Source organism: Astatotilapia calliptera, chromosome 3 (genome assembly GCF_964374335.1).
Source record: "Astatotilapia calliptera chromosome 3, fAstCal68.1, whole genome shotgun sequence".
In the NCBI taxonomy this organism is placed as follows: Eukaryota; Metazoa; Chordata; class Actinopteri; order Cichliformes; family Cichlidae; genus Astatotilapia; species Astatotilapia calliptera.
The window spans coordinates 78,904,942-78,925,521 of record NC_137424.1 but is presented as its reverse complement, the minus strand read 5'-3'; the positions used below and the strand labels follow the sequence as shown (position 1 = coordinate 78,925,521).

General features: G+C 43.5%; 1 protein-coding gene across 1 annotated transcript in view; it reads right to left on the bottom strand.

Moving 5' to 3' along the window:
- Nucleotides 1-15,304: 15,304 nt before the first annotated feature.
- The window catches only part of ephb4b (eph receptor B4b), a 35,985-nt gene continuing 30,709 nt past the window's right edge, over nt 15,305-20,580 (bottom strand). The window contains exons 19-21 of the mRNA XM_026158276.2: nt 20,327-20,520; nt 18,387-18,545; nt 15,305-18,276 (exon numbers count right to left, since the gene is read on the bottom strand). Coding sequence (XP_026014061.2) covers nt 18,171-18,276; nt 18,387-18,545; nt 20,327-20,520 — 459 coding nt within the window. The 3' untranslated portion in view covers nt 15,305-18,170. The remainder of the gene's footprint in view (nt 18,277-18,386; nt 18,546-20,326; nt 20,521-20,580) is intronic.

The window sequence follows — 20,580 nt, the reverse complement described above, 5'->3', positions numbered from 1 at the left end:
CCCTCTGCATGTCCTCCTTCATCCATGAACCTCCTCTGAGCTCTTCCTCTGTTCCTCCTGCCTGGCAGAACATCTGAACACCTTCAGCTCAGCTCCACCGTCTCCAAATATCACAGCAGGTCTCATTTGTTAGAAAGTGTGAGATCACTGCTCATCCACCCAAGAGTCAAATAAAGGACTCAGCATCCTCACAGAGCTAACACAGAGTGCTATACTATAATCTTAATCTTAATAATCCTATACAATAATCTTAATCTTAATGATCCTATACAATAATCTTAATCTTAATAATCCTATACTATAATCTTAATAGTTTTATACTATAATCTTAATCTTAATAATCCTATACTATAATCTTAATCTTAATAATCCTATACTATAATCTTAATCTTAATAGTTTTATACTATAATCTTAATCTTAATAGTTTTATACTATAATTTTAATCTTAATAATCCTATACTATAATCTTAATCTTAATAGTTTTATACTATAATCTTAATCTTAATAGTTTTATACAATAATCTTAATCTTAATAATCCTATACTATAATCTTAATCTTAATAATCCTATACTATAATCTTAATCTTAATAGTTTTATACTATAATCTTAATCTTAATAATCCTATACTATAATCTTAATCTTAATAGTTTTATACTATAATCTTAATCTTAATAATCCTATACTATAATCTTAATCTTAATAGTTTTATACTATAATCTTAATCTTAATAATCCTATACTATAATCTTAATCTTAATAGTTTTATACTATAATCTTAATCTTAATAATCCTATACTATAATCTTAATCTTAATAGTTTTATACTATAATCTTAATCTTAATAATCCTATACTATAATCTTAATCTTAATAGTTTTATACTACAATCTTAATCTTAATAATCCTATACTATAATCTTAATCTTAATAGTTTTATACTATAATCTTAATCTTAATAATCCTATACTATAATCTTAATCTTAATAGTTTTATACTATAATCTTAATCTTAATAGTTTTATACTATAATTTTAATCTTAATAATCCTATACTATAATCTTAATCTTAATAGTTTTATACTATAATCTTAATCTTAATAGTTTTATACAATAATCTTAATCTTAATAATCCTATACTATAATCTTAATCTTAATAATCCTATACTATAATCTTAATCTTAATAGTTTTATACTATAATCTTAATCTTAATAATCCTATACTATAATCTTAATCTTAATAGTTTTATACTATAATCTTAATCTTAATAATCCTATACTATAATCTTAATCTTAATAGTTTTATACTATAATCTTAATCTTAATAATCCTATACTATAATCTTAATCTTAATAGTTTTATACTATAATCTTAATCTTAATAATCCTATACTATAATCTTAATCTTAATAGTTTTATACTATAATCTTAATCTTAATAATCCTATACTATAATCTTAATCTTAATAGTTTTATACTATAATCTTAATCTTAATAATCCTATACTATAATCTTAATCTTAATAATCCTATACTATAATCTTAATCTTAATAGTTTTATACTATAATCTTAATCTTAATAGTTTTATACTATAATCTTAATCTTAATAGTTTTATACTATAATCTTAATCTTAATAGTTTTATACAATAATCTTAATCTTAATAATCCTATACTATAATCTTAATCTTAATAATCCTATACTATAATCTTAATCTTAATAGTTTTATACTATAATCTTAATCTTAATAATCCTATACTATAATCTTAATCTTAATAGTTTTATACTATAATCTTAATCTTAATAGTTTTATACTATAATCTTAATCTTAATAATCCTATACTATAATCTTAATCTTAATAATCCTATACTATAATCTTAATCTTAATAATCCTATACTATAATCTTAATCTTAATAGTTTTATACTATAATCTTAATCTTAATAGTTTTATACTATAATTTTAATCTTAATAATCCTATACTATAATCTTAATCTTAATAGTTTTATACTATAATCTTAATCTTAATAGTTTTATACAATAATCTTAATCTTAATAATCCTATACTATAATCTTAATCTTAATAATCCTATACTATAATCTTAATCTTAATAGTTTTATACTATAATCTTAATCTTAATAATCCTATACTATAATCTTAATCTTAATAGTTTTATACTATAATCTTAATCTTAATAATCCTATACTATAATCTTAATCTTAATAGTTTTATACTATAATCTTAATCTTAATAATCCTATACTATAATCTTAATCTTAATAGTTTTATACTATAATCTTAATCTTAATAATCCTATACTATAATCTTAATCTTAATAGTTTTATACTATAATCTTAATCTTAATAATCCTATACTATAATCTTAATCTTAATAGTTTTATACTATAATCTTAATCTTAATAATCCTATACTATAATCTTAATCTTAATAGTTTTATACTATAATCTTAATCTTAATAATCCTATACTATAATCTTAATCTTAATAATCCTATACTATAATCTTAATCTTAATAGTTTTATACTATAATCTTAATCTTAATAGTTTTATACTATAATCTTAATCTTAATAGTTTTATACTATAATCTTAATCTTAATAGTTTTATACTATAATCTTAATCTTAATAGTTTTATACTATAATCTTAATCTTAATAATCCTATACTATAATCTTAATCTTAATAGTTTTATACTATAATCTTAATCTTAATAGTTTTATACAATAATCTTAATCTTAATAATCCTATACTATAATCTTGTATAATTATAATCAGTGTAATGATGATGAAGCAGTGCTGATATGTGAGTGTTGACATAGAGAGAGGAAGTGCAGCAGGGCGCTGTTCACACATGCTAAGTGTGTGTGTGTGTATGTGTGTGAGACAAATCACCCCTGACACTCGTCTCCACCCTCCCTGCACCATCCGTCGCTTTGAAGGGTTGACCCACGGTATTTGAACCCTCCACCTTCACTGCCTCCCTTTCCTTCATGTCCACCTGTCTCCCTCTCATTCACACACTTCTCTCCTGTGCATACCTCCACCTGCTCCCTGCTGTCAGCCTGTCCATCATCGTGCAAACAATAAGAGCCGATCCCAGATGTGACTCCACATCAGTCCTAACAAACAGCTAAGCTGCGGTCAGAGCACAGACACCTTGACTATCAGAAACATGAAGCTTTTAGAAATGAGTCATACTCAGTTATAAATAAAGTTTGTTTCTGTCTGCTGATGTGAGTTTGATAGTGTCTCTGTTCCTGTTCAACTTCAGAAAAACTGAATTTAGATCTGTGAAAAAGTTCACAAGGGCACGAAGACGAGACACTAACCTTCCTGTTCTTCACTGTTCCTCTTTCTAACAGCACAGCTCAGAGTGCCGTAATAATTCAACCTGGAGCAGGTTTAAAGTGAAGTTCAGGTCTGTGGACGCTGTGGGTGCACAGAGCTGGATAAGTGTGGACTCACCGAGGAGCAGGGACACTGACGGGGTCTTCATGCTGTGTGAACGACGGCTGAGATCTAAACACACAGACTAGTTCAGCTGCATCACTTCCTCTTTACAGCCGTCCCACAGTAAAGAAATACCACATGTTTCTTACCAAGTGTCACTAAAGACAAGTGCCTGCAGTGATGTTTCCATAACAACCACGTTCAGACATTAAGCCGCAATAACAGAATTATAGCTGTATGACTTTAACTGAGCTATAATAATAACATCGTAAAGAAGAAAAGAGGAAGGAAGCCGATCACTGAGAAGGCTGAACCTACTGTCACACCTGCACACGCTCACACCGCAGTACTGACCTTGTGACCTCGACACCCATGGACCGACGCAGATCCCGATTCACTCTGATGGAAATAACGTCCAGTGAGAATGTAAGACATTCATGATTTTAATGTGTGAAAAAATGTCCTGAATGTGTCAACAGATCATAATTTGTAATGATGTAATGAGGAGTTTATTCTAATGTCCAGCAGGGGGCGACTCGTCTGGTCTTTGAGGAAACGAGCCTCCTGCTCAGCTGATCTCTGCGCTCCGTGAGCCGTTTTCTGCTGAGACGTGAGCGGTTTGATTTAAAATGTGGGCAGCTTCATCTTTTATTTACAGTCCAGATTCCTGACAGCACCAGGACACTTTACATGTTTGTGGACATGAGATCATGCTGGAAAATTCATGCTGAGGGAGAAAAGGCAATAATATTTATGCCCAGAAACAAACCAGTGGATGAAGGCTGACCTGAGGCTGATGACCATGAGCCATGATGGCAGCCATCAGTGAGCTGAAGATTCAGAGGTCCAGAAACAAGCAGCTGATGTCACAGTGGCCACGTCTTTGTTTTAAAAAGATGTGTGTAAACTGGAATAAACAGCATCACCTGAACAGCTGGCACGAAACCTGCAGTGAAGGCCAGGACACTTTAACCCGGTCCTGCAGGAGCAGCCGACACTCCTCCGTCACACCCTGAATACTTCTGCTGATAACACTTCTGCTTTTCAGCACTTCTGCTGTTTCTGCTCTGCAGCACCAGAGCTGAAGGGAGGACAGGGGAGAGAAACTCAGTGACTCACTGAGCTGCTTCGCATATTTGAGGCTCCACAATTCAAGACTTTGACTTTCTGGTTACAAGCAGCTCGTGAAGGCCGGCGCTCCGAGCCCAGACCGTGACGCTTTTTAAATGTTTCATTAAGGGATCAAACGGAAGGAGGGAGCTGGAGCGGGGCGGCGTCGAGCTTTTGTTCGGAGACGAGAGACGATCAAAGTTCGCACAGTTCGTACATTTAAATCAGCAAAAGAGCAACATGACAGAGACGAGGAGACATCAGATATGTGCTGATGAAATCCTGATGCTTCCAAAGTGTTTATTGAAACCACACACACACAGAGGGCTGCTCTAAATATGAATCATGTATGCAGATGTGTTCCAGATGTGCTGTATGAGCAGAGTCAGAAACAGTAGCACATTCAGCCATTTCCAGGCTAAATGTTGTGTTTCATGCTTAAAGTGGACGTTTCTGCTCATTTCAGGCTCTGAGCTTTCATCCTTTCATCCAAGCTGTGCTTACATAAAGCTGCAGGACTGCCTCACCCGTCATCATCCTCAAATATCCTGTCTCAGAAAAACTAGATCATGCATTTAGTCCATCTAGGCTGGAATACTGTAATTGATTATTATCAGGATGTCCTAAAACTGGGACCAGAAGGAGACAGCAGATTTCTCCTATACTGGCTTCCCTTCATTGACTCCACGATGGTCCCAGTGATGTAAGACGCGAGGGTCTGTGTAGACCTCCGCATACCTGCAGAGAGTTTAACGCACCACCTACACATGCGTGCACACAGTATCAGAGAGGTGTACAGGCCCCATAGCCGCCATGTGGTCGTTCCACATGCTGCGGTGACTTCATCTGCAGTCATTTTGATTTATGTTCGCCGTGAAGGCGCTGCAGTACTCTCCTGAAAGATAGGTGTCGCCACTCAGACTGCAGGACAAACTATCAAAATGGTGCTCATATCCTCAAAGCACCAGGCTGCAGCAAACGACCTGCACGACTCACGTAAAACATGTGACATCAGTGTGATGTCATGCTGTGTAACGGGGTCGGTGAGGTGTGGGTGTGTGTTTGTCTTCTCTGTAGTAGTCTGATTACTCCTGCTGTACCTGGATCCCACAGGTCAGGTGACAGGAGGACACCAGCAGGTGCTGTGGCAGGTTGATCTTCCTCAGAGCTCCCAGGAAGTGAAATCAGCTGTGACCTCCAGATCAAAGAGGTGCAAGGGTATAAATGTGCTGCAGGGAGGCTTACAGCACCGTGGAGCTCCAGTACTGAGAGACAGGAGGAGCAGCGGTGGTCTGTCCTGTGTCCAAAGGCAGCTGTGCTGGAGGCCTGGGTCGGACGTCTCCTGGAACTGAAGGAAGGCATTGAAGGCAGCACTGAGGTTCCACAATCAGAACCTCTCCTCCTCTCTCTGGATTCACCTTTAAGTTCGGCTTCAGCCTTTTAAGCTTATATTTAGATCAGGTCAAACTCTGGTTTAAATGCTTTTATGTTTTAATATTTGTGTTGTCCTGAGAATCCCAGAGAAGATCACTGAACTGCAGAGCAAACGTCTGTGAGCTGTATGAAGTGTTTCTGACAAGCTACCCACAATGCACTGCTCTCACAGACACCTGAAGCACACCTGACAGAGTGCGTGTGTTTCTGTACTTACATGTATTATATTACAGGCGGGTTCACCGTGTCTGCAGACACACAAAGCAAATATGCAGAGAGCACGCAGACAGTGAATACATCATCTGATATCAGCGATACCTTCAAGGTCTGATGGGACCGCAGGAAAATCTGAGACACTTCAACACACACACACACACACACACACGCACACACACACACACACACACATACACTCACACACAGCCTGCAGTGTGTGAGTCACCGGTCATTAAGTTTCAGCCTTCAAAAAGACTGAAAACAAGATCCTGTTACTGTGTGTGTGTGTGTGTGTGTGTGTGTGTGTGTGTGTGTGTGTGTGTGTGTGTGTGTGTGTGTGGTTCATGGTGAGGTCGGGGGGTGGGGGGCTGCAGGAAGGAAGGTGTCAGCCTGTCAGCCTATCAGCTGACTGATCACCTGCTGATTGACAGCTATGATCATTAGCATGGCGACAGGCCTCCTGTCTCTTCTTTCACAACACACACATGTCAGCTGAGTGTGTGTTTGTGTCTCCTTGAAACTGTTTCCAGGTGCTCCAGAAGCTTCAAACAGAGACCCTGAGAAATGTTATAGAGGTCATGGAGAAGGTTACAAGGCTGCTCCAGGAGGTGTAGTGTCCATCTTCAGGTTCTTAACAACGTTTTCTGGATCTCAAAGTTCCGGATGCAGTGCTGAGGAAGTGTCTTTTTACTTCCCTAAAGGAAGTCTTGTCCTTCTTAAAAAGCCACTTGAAGTCCTTGAAACAGCACAAAGTAAGATTAAGGAGATTTGGGGCTTTTGTTGGGAGGTTGAAGGACATGTTGAGAGGCTTGTTGAGGTCATTCAGGATTTTCTGATGGCTACACCAGGTCCTAGACAGTCCTGGAAACAGAGAGGGCGAGGGCTTAGGAGATGCCAGGATACTTCAGGGTGTGAAATCTTTGGAAGGTTGAAGTGCTCGTTTATAATTTCTGATGCATCCTCCAGTAGATTCCTCTAATGTAAGCTTTCTGTTCATCTCAAGATGTTTATGCTGTCAGCTCAGACCAACATTGATGTCCTGTGAGCAGCACAGCGAGGAACAGGATGCTTCTCTGGAGGAACCTCAGACACGTGGTCGTGGAGGTCATCTGTCCCCTGTGACTGTGCTGGAGGTGACGGGAAAGAGAAGAGAAACGTTGGAATGTGGAGATAAGTTATAGTTGAAGTCCTTGAAACAGTTGAAGGAGATTCCCGTGTTTATTGGGAGCTTCATGGAGTCCCTGTGTTCTTGATAACGACTTGTGGGTCTATGAAACAGGTAAACAGAACCTTGATGGCAGTGTTGGGATCTTTCATTTTATCTTATGTCTCAAAGGGCTGTTTGGAGCACTTAAGGATGCAATGAGGTTTTCAAGGGCCCTTCATAATATCTGAATATCTGAATGTGTCGTTCAGATATTATCAGACTTGAAAATGATCCTCTCATGAATCCAAGAAAGACTTCCTGAAGCTGGACAGGCTGCTCTATGGAGGCTGCAACATGTTTGACGAACTGTTTCTGCTGGTCAAGAGACTTCCCAGGAGCTCTTCACTCAGGTAGGGATGGCTTTGATTATTTATCATGAAGGGAGAATTAGTGGCTCGAACAGTCTCTGGAACAACTAAGAAACAAGTTCTTCGAGTCTGTGAGGACGTTTCAGTGAGTTTGATGTCTTAGAAATGATCTGGGCAGGTTGAAAAACATGTAGCTGTTTTTCCAGAGGTGCTAATGGTTTGTTAAACAGCTGGAGACTCACCGAAGACGTCCTGTAGACGCTGAGCTGTAAAGATAGATGTTTGAAAAATATGTTGAAATGGAGAAACTGTGATTATTTTCACTGATCACCATGACGATGGAGAAACTGTGAGCATGAAGACAGTGTGTGTGTCCCAGTGTGTCACAGTGTGTGAGTTAGAGTGTGTTGCCTGGAACAGTCCAGGGTCTCATGAAACTGGGACACTGCGCAGCTCCAACATGGCCGCCGGGGAGAGGATAAATAAAAGTGCTGAGAGCTGAACTCAGAGCAGATCAGATAACATCAGAGCGAAAACACACACACACAATACATCAGTGTGTGTGTGTTGAAGGGCCCATTAGTCACTGTCACAATATTATTCCAGCGATTAGTGTGAAAGAGCAGCGCACACTCATTCAGACACTTTGCAGTCCTGCTGCTTTTAAGCTGAACTCTGAAAATGTTTGGACTGGGAACTAATTCTCATGATTGCAGCTCTGCATGTCAGCACAGCGGATTTAAACAGAGCACATTCTCAGCTTTAATTCGATGGGCTGAGCAAAAATATTTCAGTAACTGCTGAGGAATTACAGAGTTATATATGCTGCAGCGTGTTCTTGGAGTGCTCTGTATGACTTATTTAGGGAGTCACAAATACTCAGCACAGAGAGCACAAAGTTTTACTGCTGTTCATATTCACATCTTGGATGCTTAGATCAGCTCTAAATTTACAACTTACAAATGTGACTTGAGGGGACTATGAAGCCAACCCTTATCCTGGATGAGTCACCAGTGACCTGGCCATTGTTAAGATGTGGCGCGTGATTGGCTGGTTTTTAGAACCAGCATCAAAAAGACTGACTGTGTTCCTTCCCATGAGCCTGCACTGTAATGAAGGACAGATTAAAGACCAGACTCAGGTTTGGCTTGTAAAGTTTAAGGACTGATGTCAACCTCTCAGCCTGTGAGGTCTAAGCCACTGTCAGGCGATAACCCCGACTCTACCCTGGCCCTGCGTTTCTGAGAAAACAGACTTGTTTGGGAAAAGACGTAAACCGTTTCTGATGTGCGTCGGATACAGCGGAGACTTCCTTTGTTCTCTGATGGCTCAGGCTGGGATTAGAGCTAGCTTAGATTTAGGGTCAACAACTATGACTTAGACCTCAGGGATTAAACTCCAGCAGGTCACTGGAAACTCTTCCAGGCTCTGGTTAGACTTCAGACAACATCCACACTTCTTTGTCGACTATTTGCTTGTTGAGACCATCCGAGTCTAACCCTGCCAGAGAAAGGTCAGGGTTAGAGGTTAACATCCCCCAGTAAGGGTTAGGATGAAACAAGTTTCATCACCTATGATACCTTTCAAATTAATTCTACTGATACAGCTTCTTTTTCTGGAAATTCTTCTCAGATTTGCATTTTTGTTCTCTAAATGAACCCAACTCGACCTCAATTAACCCCAGATAAGTGGCCTGTGACCTGGTCAATGTCAAGAGGCTAACAAAGGCTGACTCAGCAGTTAGAAGTAGGCTTAGTAACACTCAGCCAGCCCCCAGAATAAACCCTGACACAACAAGATGCTGAAGAAACAGTCCTCACAGCTTCTGCTTCTGCTTGAAAAGGGGCTCCAGTTGTTGGACCAACTCGCAGTCTTACTCCTGTGGTTTTGTAAAGAGGTTCTGAGGTTGTCGGTGCAATCGCTCTGTGCTCGTGTATGTTGGTGAGGCTCCAGGACGTGAGGAATATCTGAGCGTGATGCCTGGACCTCAGGGAGCTTCGGCGGTTATTCCGGGGGTTCTGAGAGTCATTGATGCGATTCGAGGAGTTTCATAGGTTGTTAAAGACTCAGGCAGCATGTAGCTCCCAGATGTCTATGAGGAGGTTCTGGTAGACCTACAGAGGGTTCAAGTGGATTATTGGGGAGTTTCCAGGAGTCCTTAAGGAGGTCCCACTGGTTCGCTGTGAGGGAGGATCCAGAGGTGCTTGAAGAGTTTCCAGGGTTTTTGGTATGTTGAAGGTCAGGAGGTTTGTCAGGAAACTGGAGAGTCTTCAACTGGAAAAAATCACATGTATGACTGTTACACACACACACACACACACACACACACACACACACACACACACACACACACACACACACACACACACACACACACACACACACACGTATTCAGGCACTTCAGGGCTGTCAGTCCTGATCGCAGTGGAGACAAAGACAGAGAGCAGGAGGGCGGCCAAAACCTCTACGGATAACACACACACACACACACACACACACACACACACACACACACACACACACACACACACTCCTCAGCACTCAGAGATGAAACACAAACCTTCTGTTTTTTTCATTTCTCTGCGTCCCTCTGCCAACAATGTGCTCATTAAAGTGAAATAACATGTTGAAATGTTCCTTCCTATACATCACACACACACACACACACACACACACACACACACACACACACACACACACACACACACACACACACACACACACACACACACACACAGAGTATCGGTGCTGGTTTAAACCGGGCTTTAAGCCGCCCCGGCAGAGCTTCACATCAGATTGTGCCCTGAGCGAGCAGCTGGTATTTATAAAGACGAGCGCTGCTGACGTCCCGCTCGCTGTTCGCTCGCTGCGCCATGTCTGGAAGTCATTTCTGTCAGATGAGCTCTGGGAGACGAGGCGCGGTGGCGGCAGACTGCGAGAGGAGTTTCAGGAGCTCGCCGAGAGGCTCGCAGGGTGGAAGGCTCTCGAGGGGAGGGCGTCACATGACCAGAGGGACAGGACTGAAACCTGAGCTCGTGGTTCTGATCCAGACTTGATTAAAACTCGCTCACAAACACTTTCAGGAGCACCTCAGTAATAAAAGTGTTCCTCTGAGGAACAACGTGAGGCTGGTTCAGGTGTTTGCTGTGCTGTTTTTCAGTTTCAGGGGAACGTCAGAGAGTTTGATCGTCGGGAACACCGGAGAGTTTGCTCGGACGCTCTCTCAGAGGTCTTCCTCTAAGCTCTCACAGCTGTAGTTGAGGTTTCAGAGGTTTCGGTGGTTCTTTGGGAGGATCTACGATTTCTTGGCACCGCTGAAGGAGTTTTGGAAGAACTTCATGCGGTTTCAATAAAAAACGCAAATGTCCTGCGATTAAGTAACATCCATCCTTTTTCCTCCACTGATCTGAAGCTCGGCTACGGTGGCAGCAGTTTGATCAGTGTAATCCAGACGCCCTTTTCCTCAGCGATGTTTAATCTGCCAGGGACAGGGAAATATTTAAATACTCTCCAAAAAGTTATGGCGCTGTCATGGGATCTCCTCCCAGCTGGGCTTGCCCAGAAACCTTCAAAGGGAGGCGTTCAGGTGCTCAAACCACCTCAGCAGCTCTACTGCAGCCGCTGGATGTCTGAGCCTGAATTCAGCCAAGGAGGAAACTAATATGAGCCGCTTGTATCTGGACATGCGTAACAAGTTATATAAAGATTACAGAGTTAGACACCTGGACCTGAGCTAGTCCCGAAACAGGAAACAGGAAGTATTACAGGGCTTATCCACGCCGCCTGCCTGCACAGACGCTGCTACTTTAAAGTGTCTTTACGTCTGAAAGGCCTGCTAGGAGACAACGTGAAGCTCGTTTCTGAACTGAGCTGTTTCTACGATGTTGCAGCTTGTAGAACAAGATGACATCCAGTTAGTGAGGGTGGTCTCTGCCTGTGCAGCAACTCTTGGAAAAACCCAGAAACCATCCTAATAGTTGTCTAACCACAACTTTATTGATATATACCACGGCACTCGTCATTAAGGGTTCGGAGGAGATCGTCAAATGTTGTCTTTATGGGGGAAGATTTAAATCACAGTCCCCAGAAAAGCTTGGAGCCTGTTTTTAATAGAAACCCCCAAAGGTAACATATCAGTTATCAAATCCTGAAACTGATTTACTGAAGAGTCCTGCTCATGCTCAGTTTGAGGGCAGCACCGCATTTAAAGCGAGTTTATCCAAAAGCAACTGCAAAACAAACAGCTGGTGGAACATCTGCCAGCTTTTCAGGTTTATTAGTCGCATGATGGCGGGACGCAAGCTGGACCCGGAAACGGGAACGACTGGACTCTCCATCGTCATGGTGATCAGTGAGAATGTGTGAAGTACGCGGAGCCACAAACGACATGAATGAAGGTGAAGGGTCGCAGAAAACGCCCTGCCTTTGCTCTCAGAGCCCGAGACTCTGTCGAGTGTTTGTTCAGGCTCGAGTTTCGCCGACTGTCAGTCACTCGAACCACATGCTCCTACTCGAGCTGCTCTGACCTCTGACCTCCCACATGTGGCCGTCGCTGCGTGTTTGTTGGCGTTAAAGTGGAACACCTGCCGGCCTGGAGCGGCGTGCTCTTACCTGCCTGGAGGAACGCGGCTCCTTACTTTGGAGTTGCTGAGGTTCAGGGAACTCGGGGAGACGTCACAGAGCGAGCGCTGAGCGGTGAATGGAGATTTCAGAAGCTAATTATGATCAGTGACAGCTGCCGAGTCGCTCGGCTGCAATTTTCACATCTGTTAGCTGAAAGTGGAGCACATGCTGGACTCATCTGAGGGGAACAAGCCCAGGATGCATTTACGCTCTCACATTTCAGGCGCTCAAAGGGAAAGTCGGTCTGTAAGCTTATAGTAAACACAGGGCCTTCTGCTCTCTGCAACTATGAGGCTTCGGCTGCAACATTCAGCATTCAAACGTATGTTTCCTGTTTGCGACGCGCCTCTGTTCTCCTGGTTCAGACAGTCTGTTTCGCATTCAGCACATCATCACAGCATCAATCGAGTCACGTCAGGCTCATTCAGACTGCAGGGCTGAAGCTTTTGGAAGTGCTTTTTACGACTGCCTTTAACGTGCACGACAAACTGGAAAAGCAGAAAGACAGGAAGTAGCTTCAAATTCAACCACAGAAAACGGAGGGATCCTGAAATAGTGGTCAGAAGTGGAGAAGACAGACGCCTGCTGTTTGAACCGTTTCCAGTTTCCTGGTACAAACATCAGAAACTTCTCTCAGGTTTAGAGGGAGGCTCCTGTCTCCCTCCCTCACCCGCAACCAGTCACAGCTCCCGATCCTGGCCCCGATGGAGGTTTCGTCCTTCCTACTGTCGCCGAATGCTTGCTCATAAACTGTTGGAGGGTCTTTAAATTACAATAAAAGCACCTGGAAGGGGAGGGGAGCAGTTGAGGTGGTGCATTATCTGTGGATGCCTCCTCAGGGAGGGTTTTTGGGATGTCAGCTGGTTTTGTGTCTTTGTCTCCCAGAGGAGCAGGAGGAAGCGGCTCTGAGAAGCTCTGCTGCTCCCACAGTTCTTCTGGAGACTTTGATCTGAAGATTCGCATTAGAAGAAGCTGGTGGGTCTGTGGCAGTGACCTGAGCACGACAGACACAGAAAAACACTTTTTCAGGAGTCTCTTCCCTCCCTGCTCATCTCTGTCAGTAACTGTGAATTAGGCCTGAAGTTAATCTTTAAAACAAACACAAGCCTTCTGAGTGAACCCCGACCTCTCGCCTGCCCGATGCTGTTATAAATGAAACGCACCGTCAGCAGACACGACGATGTCTCGGACCTCCATCGGGTCTGCCTTCTGTCTGTCAGCCGCCCATCCCTCCATCATCTCAGCCCTGATAAGAAACACTCAGTGCTGGTGGTCTGTTTGTCTCTTGAGGGTCAAAGGTCACACTGAAGGCAATCTGAAGTTAAATGAAACTCTTCTGTGCTCTGAGCTCAAACCATCACCGTCAGAGGAAACGAGGAGACTGTTTTAAGTTTCCTATGATTTGCACACACGCCACACACAGGCCGTTATCTGCAGCCGTAACACGGACCTGGAGAGAGCTCGGGGTCAAAGGTCGGCGTTTCTGAAGAGTTCACAAATTGCGGCTCAACGACTAAAACCGAGAGCTGTTGTACATCATCAGAAGATGACAGCAGGACAGATGTTGTTCTCGTTCCTCGTAATGAACCTGAGACAGTTTTACACCCGTCACGTTTACACGCTTCGTCTGTTCGAGGTTTAATTACAGCTTGTTTCACAGATAACGCCTTGTTTTCTTTCTCATTGTGTTTTGTTCTGCAGATCAGTCGGGGAAACATGACATCATCAGGCTGTTTGGAAATCTTTTCTGATTAAAATCAGATTAATTGAACCTGGTTTCATTAAATATTCACATCACTGTTCTGAGGCGTCGTCATATATTTAATCTAAGTGTCTTTGTTCTTTTTTTAGATCCACATATTATGATATAATGATGTGACAGAGTCAGAAAGCTAAATGTGCACAAAGATCGTAAAAGAAATTCTGCAGGAAATAAAATGTAGTTGAAAGGAAATGAAATCTCGAGTGAAACGGGGAAAGGCTCTCTCATAAACGTTCACCTCGGGCAGATTGTTCCAGAGCCTCGGCCCCTGGTCTTCAGCCGCGCCCCAAAACAGGCTGAAGACATCTGCCCGAGGATTTAAAGGTATGTGCTCTTAGTGAGAGGTCAGAGCTGCAGCTCAGAGTGAGGCCACGAGCGGCCTTAGAAGTGATCGATATCAAAATCGTTAAAACGATCCTGTGTGTGAAACGTTCCTAAGACGACTGCATCAGTTCCTGTTAGATCAGGTAAACCAGATGCTGGGACGTGTGATATGACCCAGCAGGATGAAGCCGATGGCAGAATGTAACCATGAACTGCAAGAGTCTGTTAACCATGAAGTACCAAGGTGGCGTCATTTTGTCTGCAGAGAAGTGAAGCCGAGCTTACTGCGGAGTACCTAAAACTACCCAATCACAGGGTTGGGTTAGATTCCCTTTATTATTATCTACACTCTACAGAATGATCTCCTTGTTACCTGGTTGCGTGACTTGAAAGAACAACATTCAAAAACCAAAATCCCGTCTTCTAACGGGATAAACCCGCTCTAATCCAAACCCAGCCCTCTGACTCAGATGCTCTAAACTCATAATTACAACGATTCATACCTAACCTTAACCTGTAGCTCGTCTTAAAGCTGGCCCACCTTTGGGTTTGATCTGCCGAGCGCCGTGTTCTTACGCTCCCATCGGGGGTTTAACCTGCTGAGCCTGGAGTGGATCTATCCCGTCTCATCTGGAGCTTAAATCAGGCCAAACCACGTTTCCTTCCCGACCTCTGCGAGCTCAAAACAACCCGTCCTCTGATATCTGCGCGCTAACGTATTTGTCACTGACGGTGACTCAGACGTAACACGGCTACAAAGAGGCGCCTGAGTTTGGTTTTACTTCATAAATAACTGGAACCGTTTGGCACAGTAAAAGTTTTCTCCTGGTTTTAACGTAAAGCAGACAGACAGGCAGCAGACGTGTCGTCGGGCATCTTTATTGGAGTTTTCCCTCGCCCAGTGGACATCCTTCTTTATGACAACATTATTAACAATAAAAATATTCTCATACATTAGTGTGGACGTATAAAAGGCAGAGCTGAGTTCACAACATTCAAAATTACGCATTTAAATAAAATTTGTTTCCCAAAACAAAGTGTTTACATTTGTCTGTCCAATGAAAGTGGATCGATGGTGGACTGCCACTGACTCAAACTCCCATCATGCAACACTGTGACTTACAGAAAGGAGGCATGACAAAGAGGAGCTGTTATTGGCCCGTTAGTGCTTTGACTGGCAGGTAATGGACCAATGAACCAGTTTATGCGATTCAGTAAAAATACCATTAGAAGTGGATTACTCAGACTTTTCATGGTGATTCAGTCCTGATGATCAGAACTCGGATGACAGAAGGTTTACTGGATGTTTCAGCCTCCAGCTGGAGGCCCACCAAAGTATGTCGGCAGCTCCTTTTGGCAGTTTCATGTTTTCATCCATCCAAAAATCCCACCCTATAACCGAAGGATCTACAGCAGGGGCGGGGAACTCCAGGCCTCCCTGCAGGTTTTAGATGTGTCTGATTTTAATGGCTAAATTAGCTCCTCAGCATGTCCTGAAGTTCTCCAGAGGCCTGGTAACGAACTAATCATGTGATTCAGGGGTGTTGACCCAAGGTGAGATCTAAAACCTGCAGGACACCGGCCCTCGAGGCCTGGAGTTGGCCACCCCTGATCTACAGCCAACAATCCCTTCTTTTTGTTCTATATTTCAGTCAGCTCTGATCTCAGAGGCCTTTTCAGTCTCGTCTGTTCCTACCAGGTTACTGCTCTGCAACGACAGGATACGAGACTTATCGTGATGTTCAAAAATGTAACACCTGTTATATTCTGTTACCCAACAGCTCCTTTGCATGCATGCAAACCTCTGCAGAAACACTGCAGTGGACAATCTCCTCCAGGTCACATGATTAGTTCGGTGGTTTTAACTGGCTGATCATCGTCTGCTGGAGTTACACCTGAGACGATGACCACGATGGTGGCTCTGTGAGGAAGGTGATGGCAGCGTTCAGGTATTTCCTGTCTGTGAAGCATCGCTAACAAACACTGCTCCTCACATTAATGAGTGTTTGGCCGGAGAACAGAAGAGACTGAAGAGGCAAACTGCCAAATGTTGGCCTGATGGTTAATGTTAGTGTTGTAAAAGTGGAAGAGCTGGTTTGTGGGCCGCCGTTAAACATTTATGTAGCGAGGCAGACGCACAGTCTCGCTCCAGTGGGCAGATGTGATCTTTGGTCCTGAACCTGGATCGTCTCACTCGCCTCCGTGAAAGCTAAGGCAGATTGCTTTTATACGTTTCTCTTCAGAAAGTGAAGACGACGTTTCGCCTGAAATGTAGGTTTACTATAAAAACTCTGATCTCCTGCTTTGTGTAAAAATACGATCAAATATCAGGTACAAAAAAAAAAGTGCTACGATACAAAACCATCAATAGTTCACGATTAAACAAAAAGATGTCTGCTGTAGTCCTCAAACGTAGTCCTCGTGTCCAACACTGAAGCTTTGAATGGCTTTTCACTTCCTGTGGAAAATGGTCTTAAAACATTAAACCTGCAGTGGCTTCATCCCAACACGTGAAAGGCTGATAAATGACAGTCACGTACGTTTAGGCCACAGGGAGCTGAGTCTATAAAGGGGAGATCATGTAGATGATGGATGCCTTACAGCTGGAGGACAAAATACACTTGAGTACGTTCACAACACAGAAACCCACTACAGGTGGGCTTCGATCGTTTGTAGGCACCGAACAATTTAAAAAACTTTCAGTCTGATTGAGAAAACTACCGTGTGTACAGTTAAATACTCCCACATGACTTCCCTTAATCCAGAGAATTTCAGCACCCGATGAGTCACATTTGGAGAAGTTCTGGTCTGAGCAGGGAGCGAACATTCCCAAAGACTTCCTTGAAAAGTACACCGGTGTTTTCTGAGGCAACCCAGAATATTCCTCATAGATTACAAACAGTATGATGCTGAAACTTTACTAGAACATGCTGACAGGTCACATCACGAATCCCTTCAGATGGTCCTGAACGCTGGTGTGGAAATAATCCCACTGAGAGGGAGATTACCGACCGGTGCGTTGGAATTCCCGCATGTCCCACATTCCCAAGATGTCATTCAGAAACACGTGTGTTCAGATTCCTGCTTGAAGAAACTCAAACACCGTCCACGTCACCGTAAAACCCGTTCGGCTCATTTTAAAAGGCTCTGAGGTCTGTGCAGTCACAGTGGCAGCATCCTGCAAAGGGTTTGTTTCTTCTACAGGAAGTACAAACCAAAGTATCCTGCTTGTGTTTCCAGCAGAATTTAGTCATTTTCTGCCTGTAATTTTTCTCTCTTGGTGTTTCTTCAGTGGAAAATCCTCCTGCCCTGGAAATCCAGCCATCAAACAGGCTGGGAAAGCTATGCTCCCAGCAAGGGGCGGAGCTTAGTCTTTACAGTGGAGGAACATCCAATCAGAAGAGTCCACATAAGGAATAGTTTCCAAAGTCTTCCAACATCCTTTCTGTGCTGGATGCTGATTGGCTGATTTCTGTGAGCTCTGCTGTTCAGAGTGGATTTAAAAAAACAAGCAACCTCGGGATGTGGTTCAGCGAGACGAGCCAATAGAAATCCTGAGGTTCAACCAGCCCGTCAAAGAATAGTCATCTCATTCCTTCGTTCTGATTGGTTGAAACTGCATCAGTTAGTGTTTCAGGCTGTAAAGCGTTCCCATTGGCTGGATCGGGTACAACGGTGGACAGCGTCAGGGTCATTTTGAGTGTTGTGCTGTGACCAGGCTGCGATTGGTCAGTAGAGCATGGTGGGTGGAGCTTTGTGTATCCTGAGCGTCTGGATGGAGGAGAGTATCTTCTTCTGGTGCCCTGCGAGGGTGACGCCCACTCTGAGGAGGTCTCTATGGAAACAGAAAGAGGGTGATGCAAATAAATAAATACAAATATAGAGCTTGGTTTCCCTGAGTGATGACTGGCAGGTAGCCAATCACAGAAAGAATAAGTGTCTTACTCAGTGTTGAGCTGCGAGACGATGTCCAGGTTGGTGAATCCGGCCTGCAGGAAGCTCTGCTCGTAGCGCTCCATCTTTATGGCTCGGAGCCACTCGGAGACCGAACCGCATGCCGACAGAGGAGGCGGGACTCGCTGGTCCAACAGAGGATGGGACAGGCTGAAAGGACAGGGCAGATGTGAACGATGACATTCCTCAGCGAGTCATTATTAGAGCAGCGTGTTCAGACCTGCAGCCTATAAAATATGTGGCATGAATATGTGAGCGCGAGATTTATTCTCCTGCTCTGTTATGGTTGAGGTTAAAATAAGCAGAGCGTGCTGGCTTCAAGCCACGAAACCCTTAAAATGACATGTAGGTCTTAAATATAGCTGCTAAGGTTTACATTTTAACCCCTTTTTCAGTCTTAAAATCAAAGACGTGTAATTTGGTGTAAAGAAGAAAGTTTTCCCAGGAGCTGCTGTGTTTGGGATCATTATCCCGTTCATGGCCCAGCTTTGGCTGTCAGACAGACTCCGCAATAGGAGCTCATGGTCAACTTGGTTTTCTCCGACCATGATGGTGTATTTTACACTTCCAGGCTGGGACGTTGTCTTGTGAGTTTTCTCAGATAGTTTCCAAACCTGCCTATTCTCTCCTGTCAGCTCTTCCAAACAAGCCTCACACTTTCAGTCCTGATCTAACTGCAGAGTCTGAGATTAATTTGCTGTGATGATTATGTTGAATTGTTTGCAAATTGCATCTGAAAGCTTCAGACCAACAAACGGCTGAAACGTCTGCTTTTATAAGGCACCCATACTTAATGATGATGGAGAAGACAGACCGGAGTCATGTGAAAACGTTTGTGTTCATGTGACAGAAATGTTACCATGTTGTATCCAAGCACATGACTTTACTTTGAACATCAGGAAGGATCGTGTCACACAGCAGGATAAAATCATCCCTGCTGGTTTCCACCACACCGTCACACCCAGTCTGATGGTTTTATGGTATTAAATTATTTTCTTTACAGTGTTGCATCACTGCTTCAACTTATTATACAGGAGACTTGTCCTGCTTTTATTTTGAAAGTTCAGTCCTTGCTAACCACCGATCCCAGAGGTTTCCTGTTTTCCGATTTCTCTCGGCAGATTGGCCAGCTGCTGTGGTGGATGGACCACCTCCACCTCTTGGACTCAGGTGGAGGTCCTCGTCCTGCTATGGAGGGTTGCTGTCACGGTGTGTTCAAAACAACCTGAAATCCGTGCCAGGCAACAGTGCCACATACGTGTTCGTGCAAGTGAAAATATGTCCACTTTGGCAAAGAGAGAAAAAATAGTTTTGCGCTGTGTCACAGAAGCCTCGCACTGAGATTCTCGCATCACTTTACTCCTCCTCCGCCCTTTGGCAAATATTTGTGAATTTCCAAAATACCCAGCAACTGAACTCATGCACGTAAGGCGAGCTGAAATTTAACTTCCTGTTTGGTCTGCACAGTTTAACCAGAACCTGAAAGACCCACGGTGAGCTCCCCGAGGCTGCGGAGCAGAACGAGGAGCGGCTGCTCCACCCGTGGTACTGCTTTACTATCTGCTGCTAACAAACTACAGGAACTTTATTCCTCTCAGAAAGCACAAACATGCACGCCGCCTCTGCTCTCGCCGTTAAAACAATCTCATTCTTATCTGACACTGATCTCCATCCTCCTCCTCCTCCTCGTGTCTCTGATGTTCCTTCACTGAAAGAGGAGGTGGACAGTCGGGAGGACACGGCTTCATTTGGAGTTTTAATCCAGGAATGTGCACCTGCTTGTGTAAACAGCTGTCAATCACACAGCTGGCTGCCCCACATTCCTTTGTCTCCCTACCACACTCTGACCTTTGACCCCGAACCCACCAGCTGGTGCCTGAATGACATTCCACGGCTCCGGCCCCCTCCCCCTCTCCTTCATCGAGCCTCACCTCTGTGCCTCTGGGTGCGTCACTTTCAGGGAGGTGGGGTTTCGGATCAGCCTGTCGAGGGACGCCACCACGTCGCAGAACCTCGGCCGGTTGGCTCGCTCCTTCTGCCAGCAGTCCAGCATGAGCGCGTGCAGGGAGGCGGGGCACTCCGGCGGCGGGGGAAGCCTGTAGTCCTGCTCGATGGCGTTTATCACCTGATGAAGCAGAAGCGTGAGAGGCAGTGAGCACTCTGTCATTCTGATGAAACGGCTTTT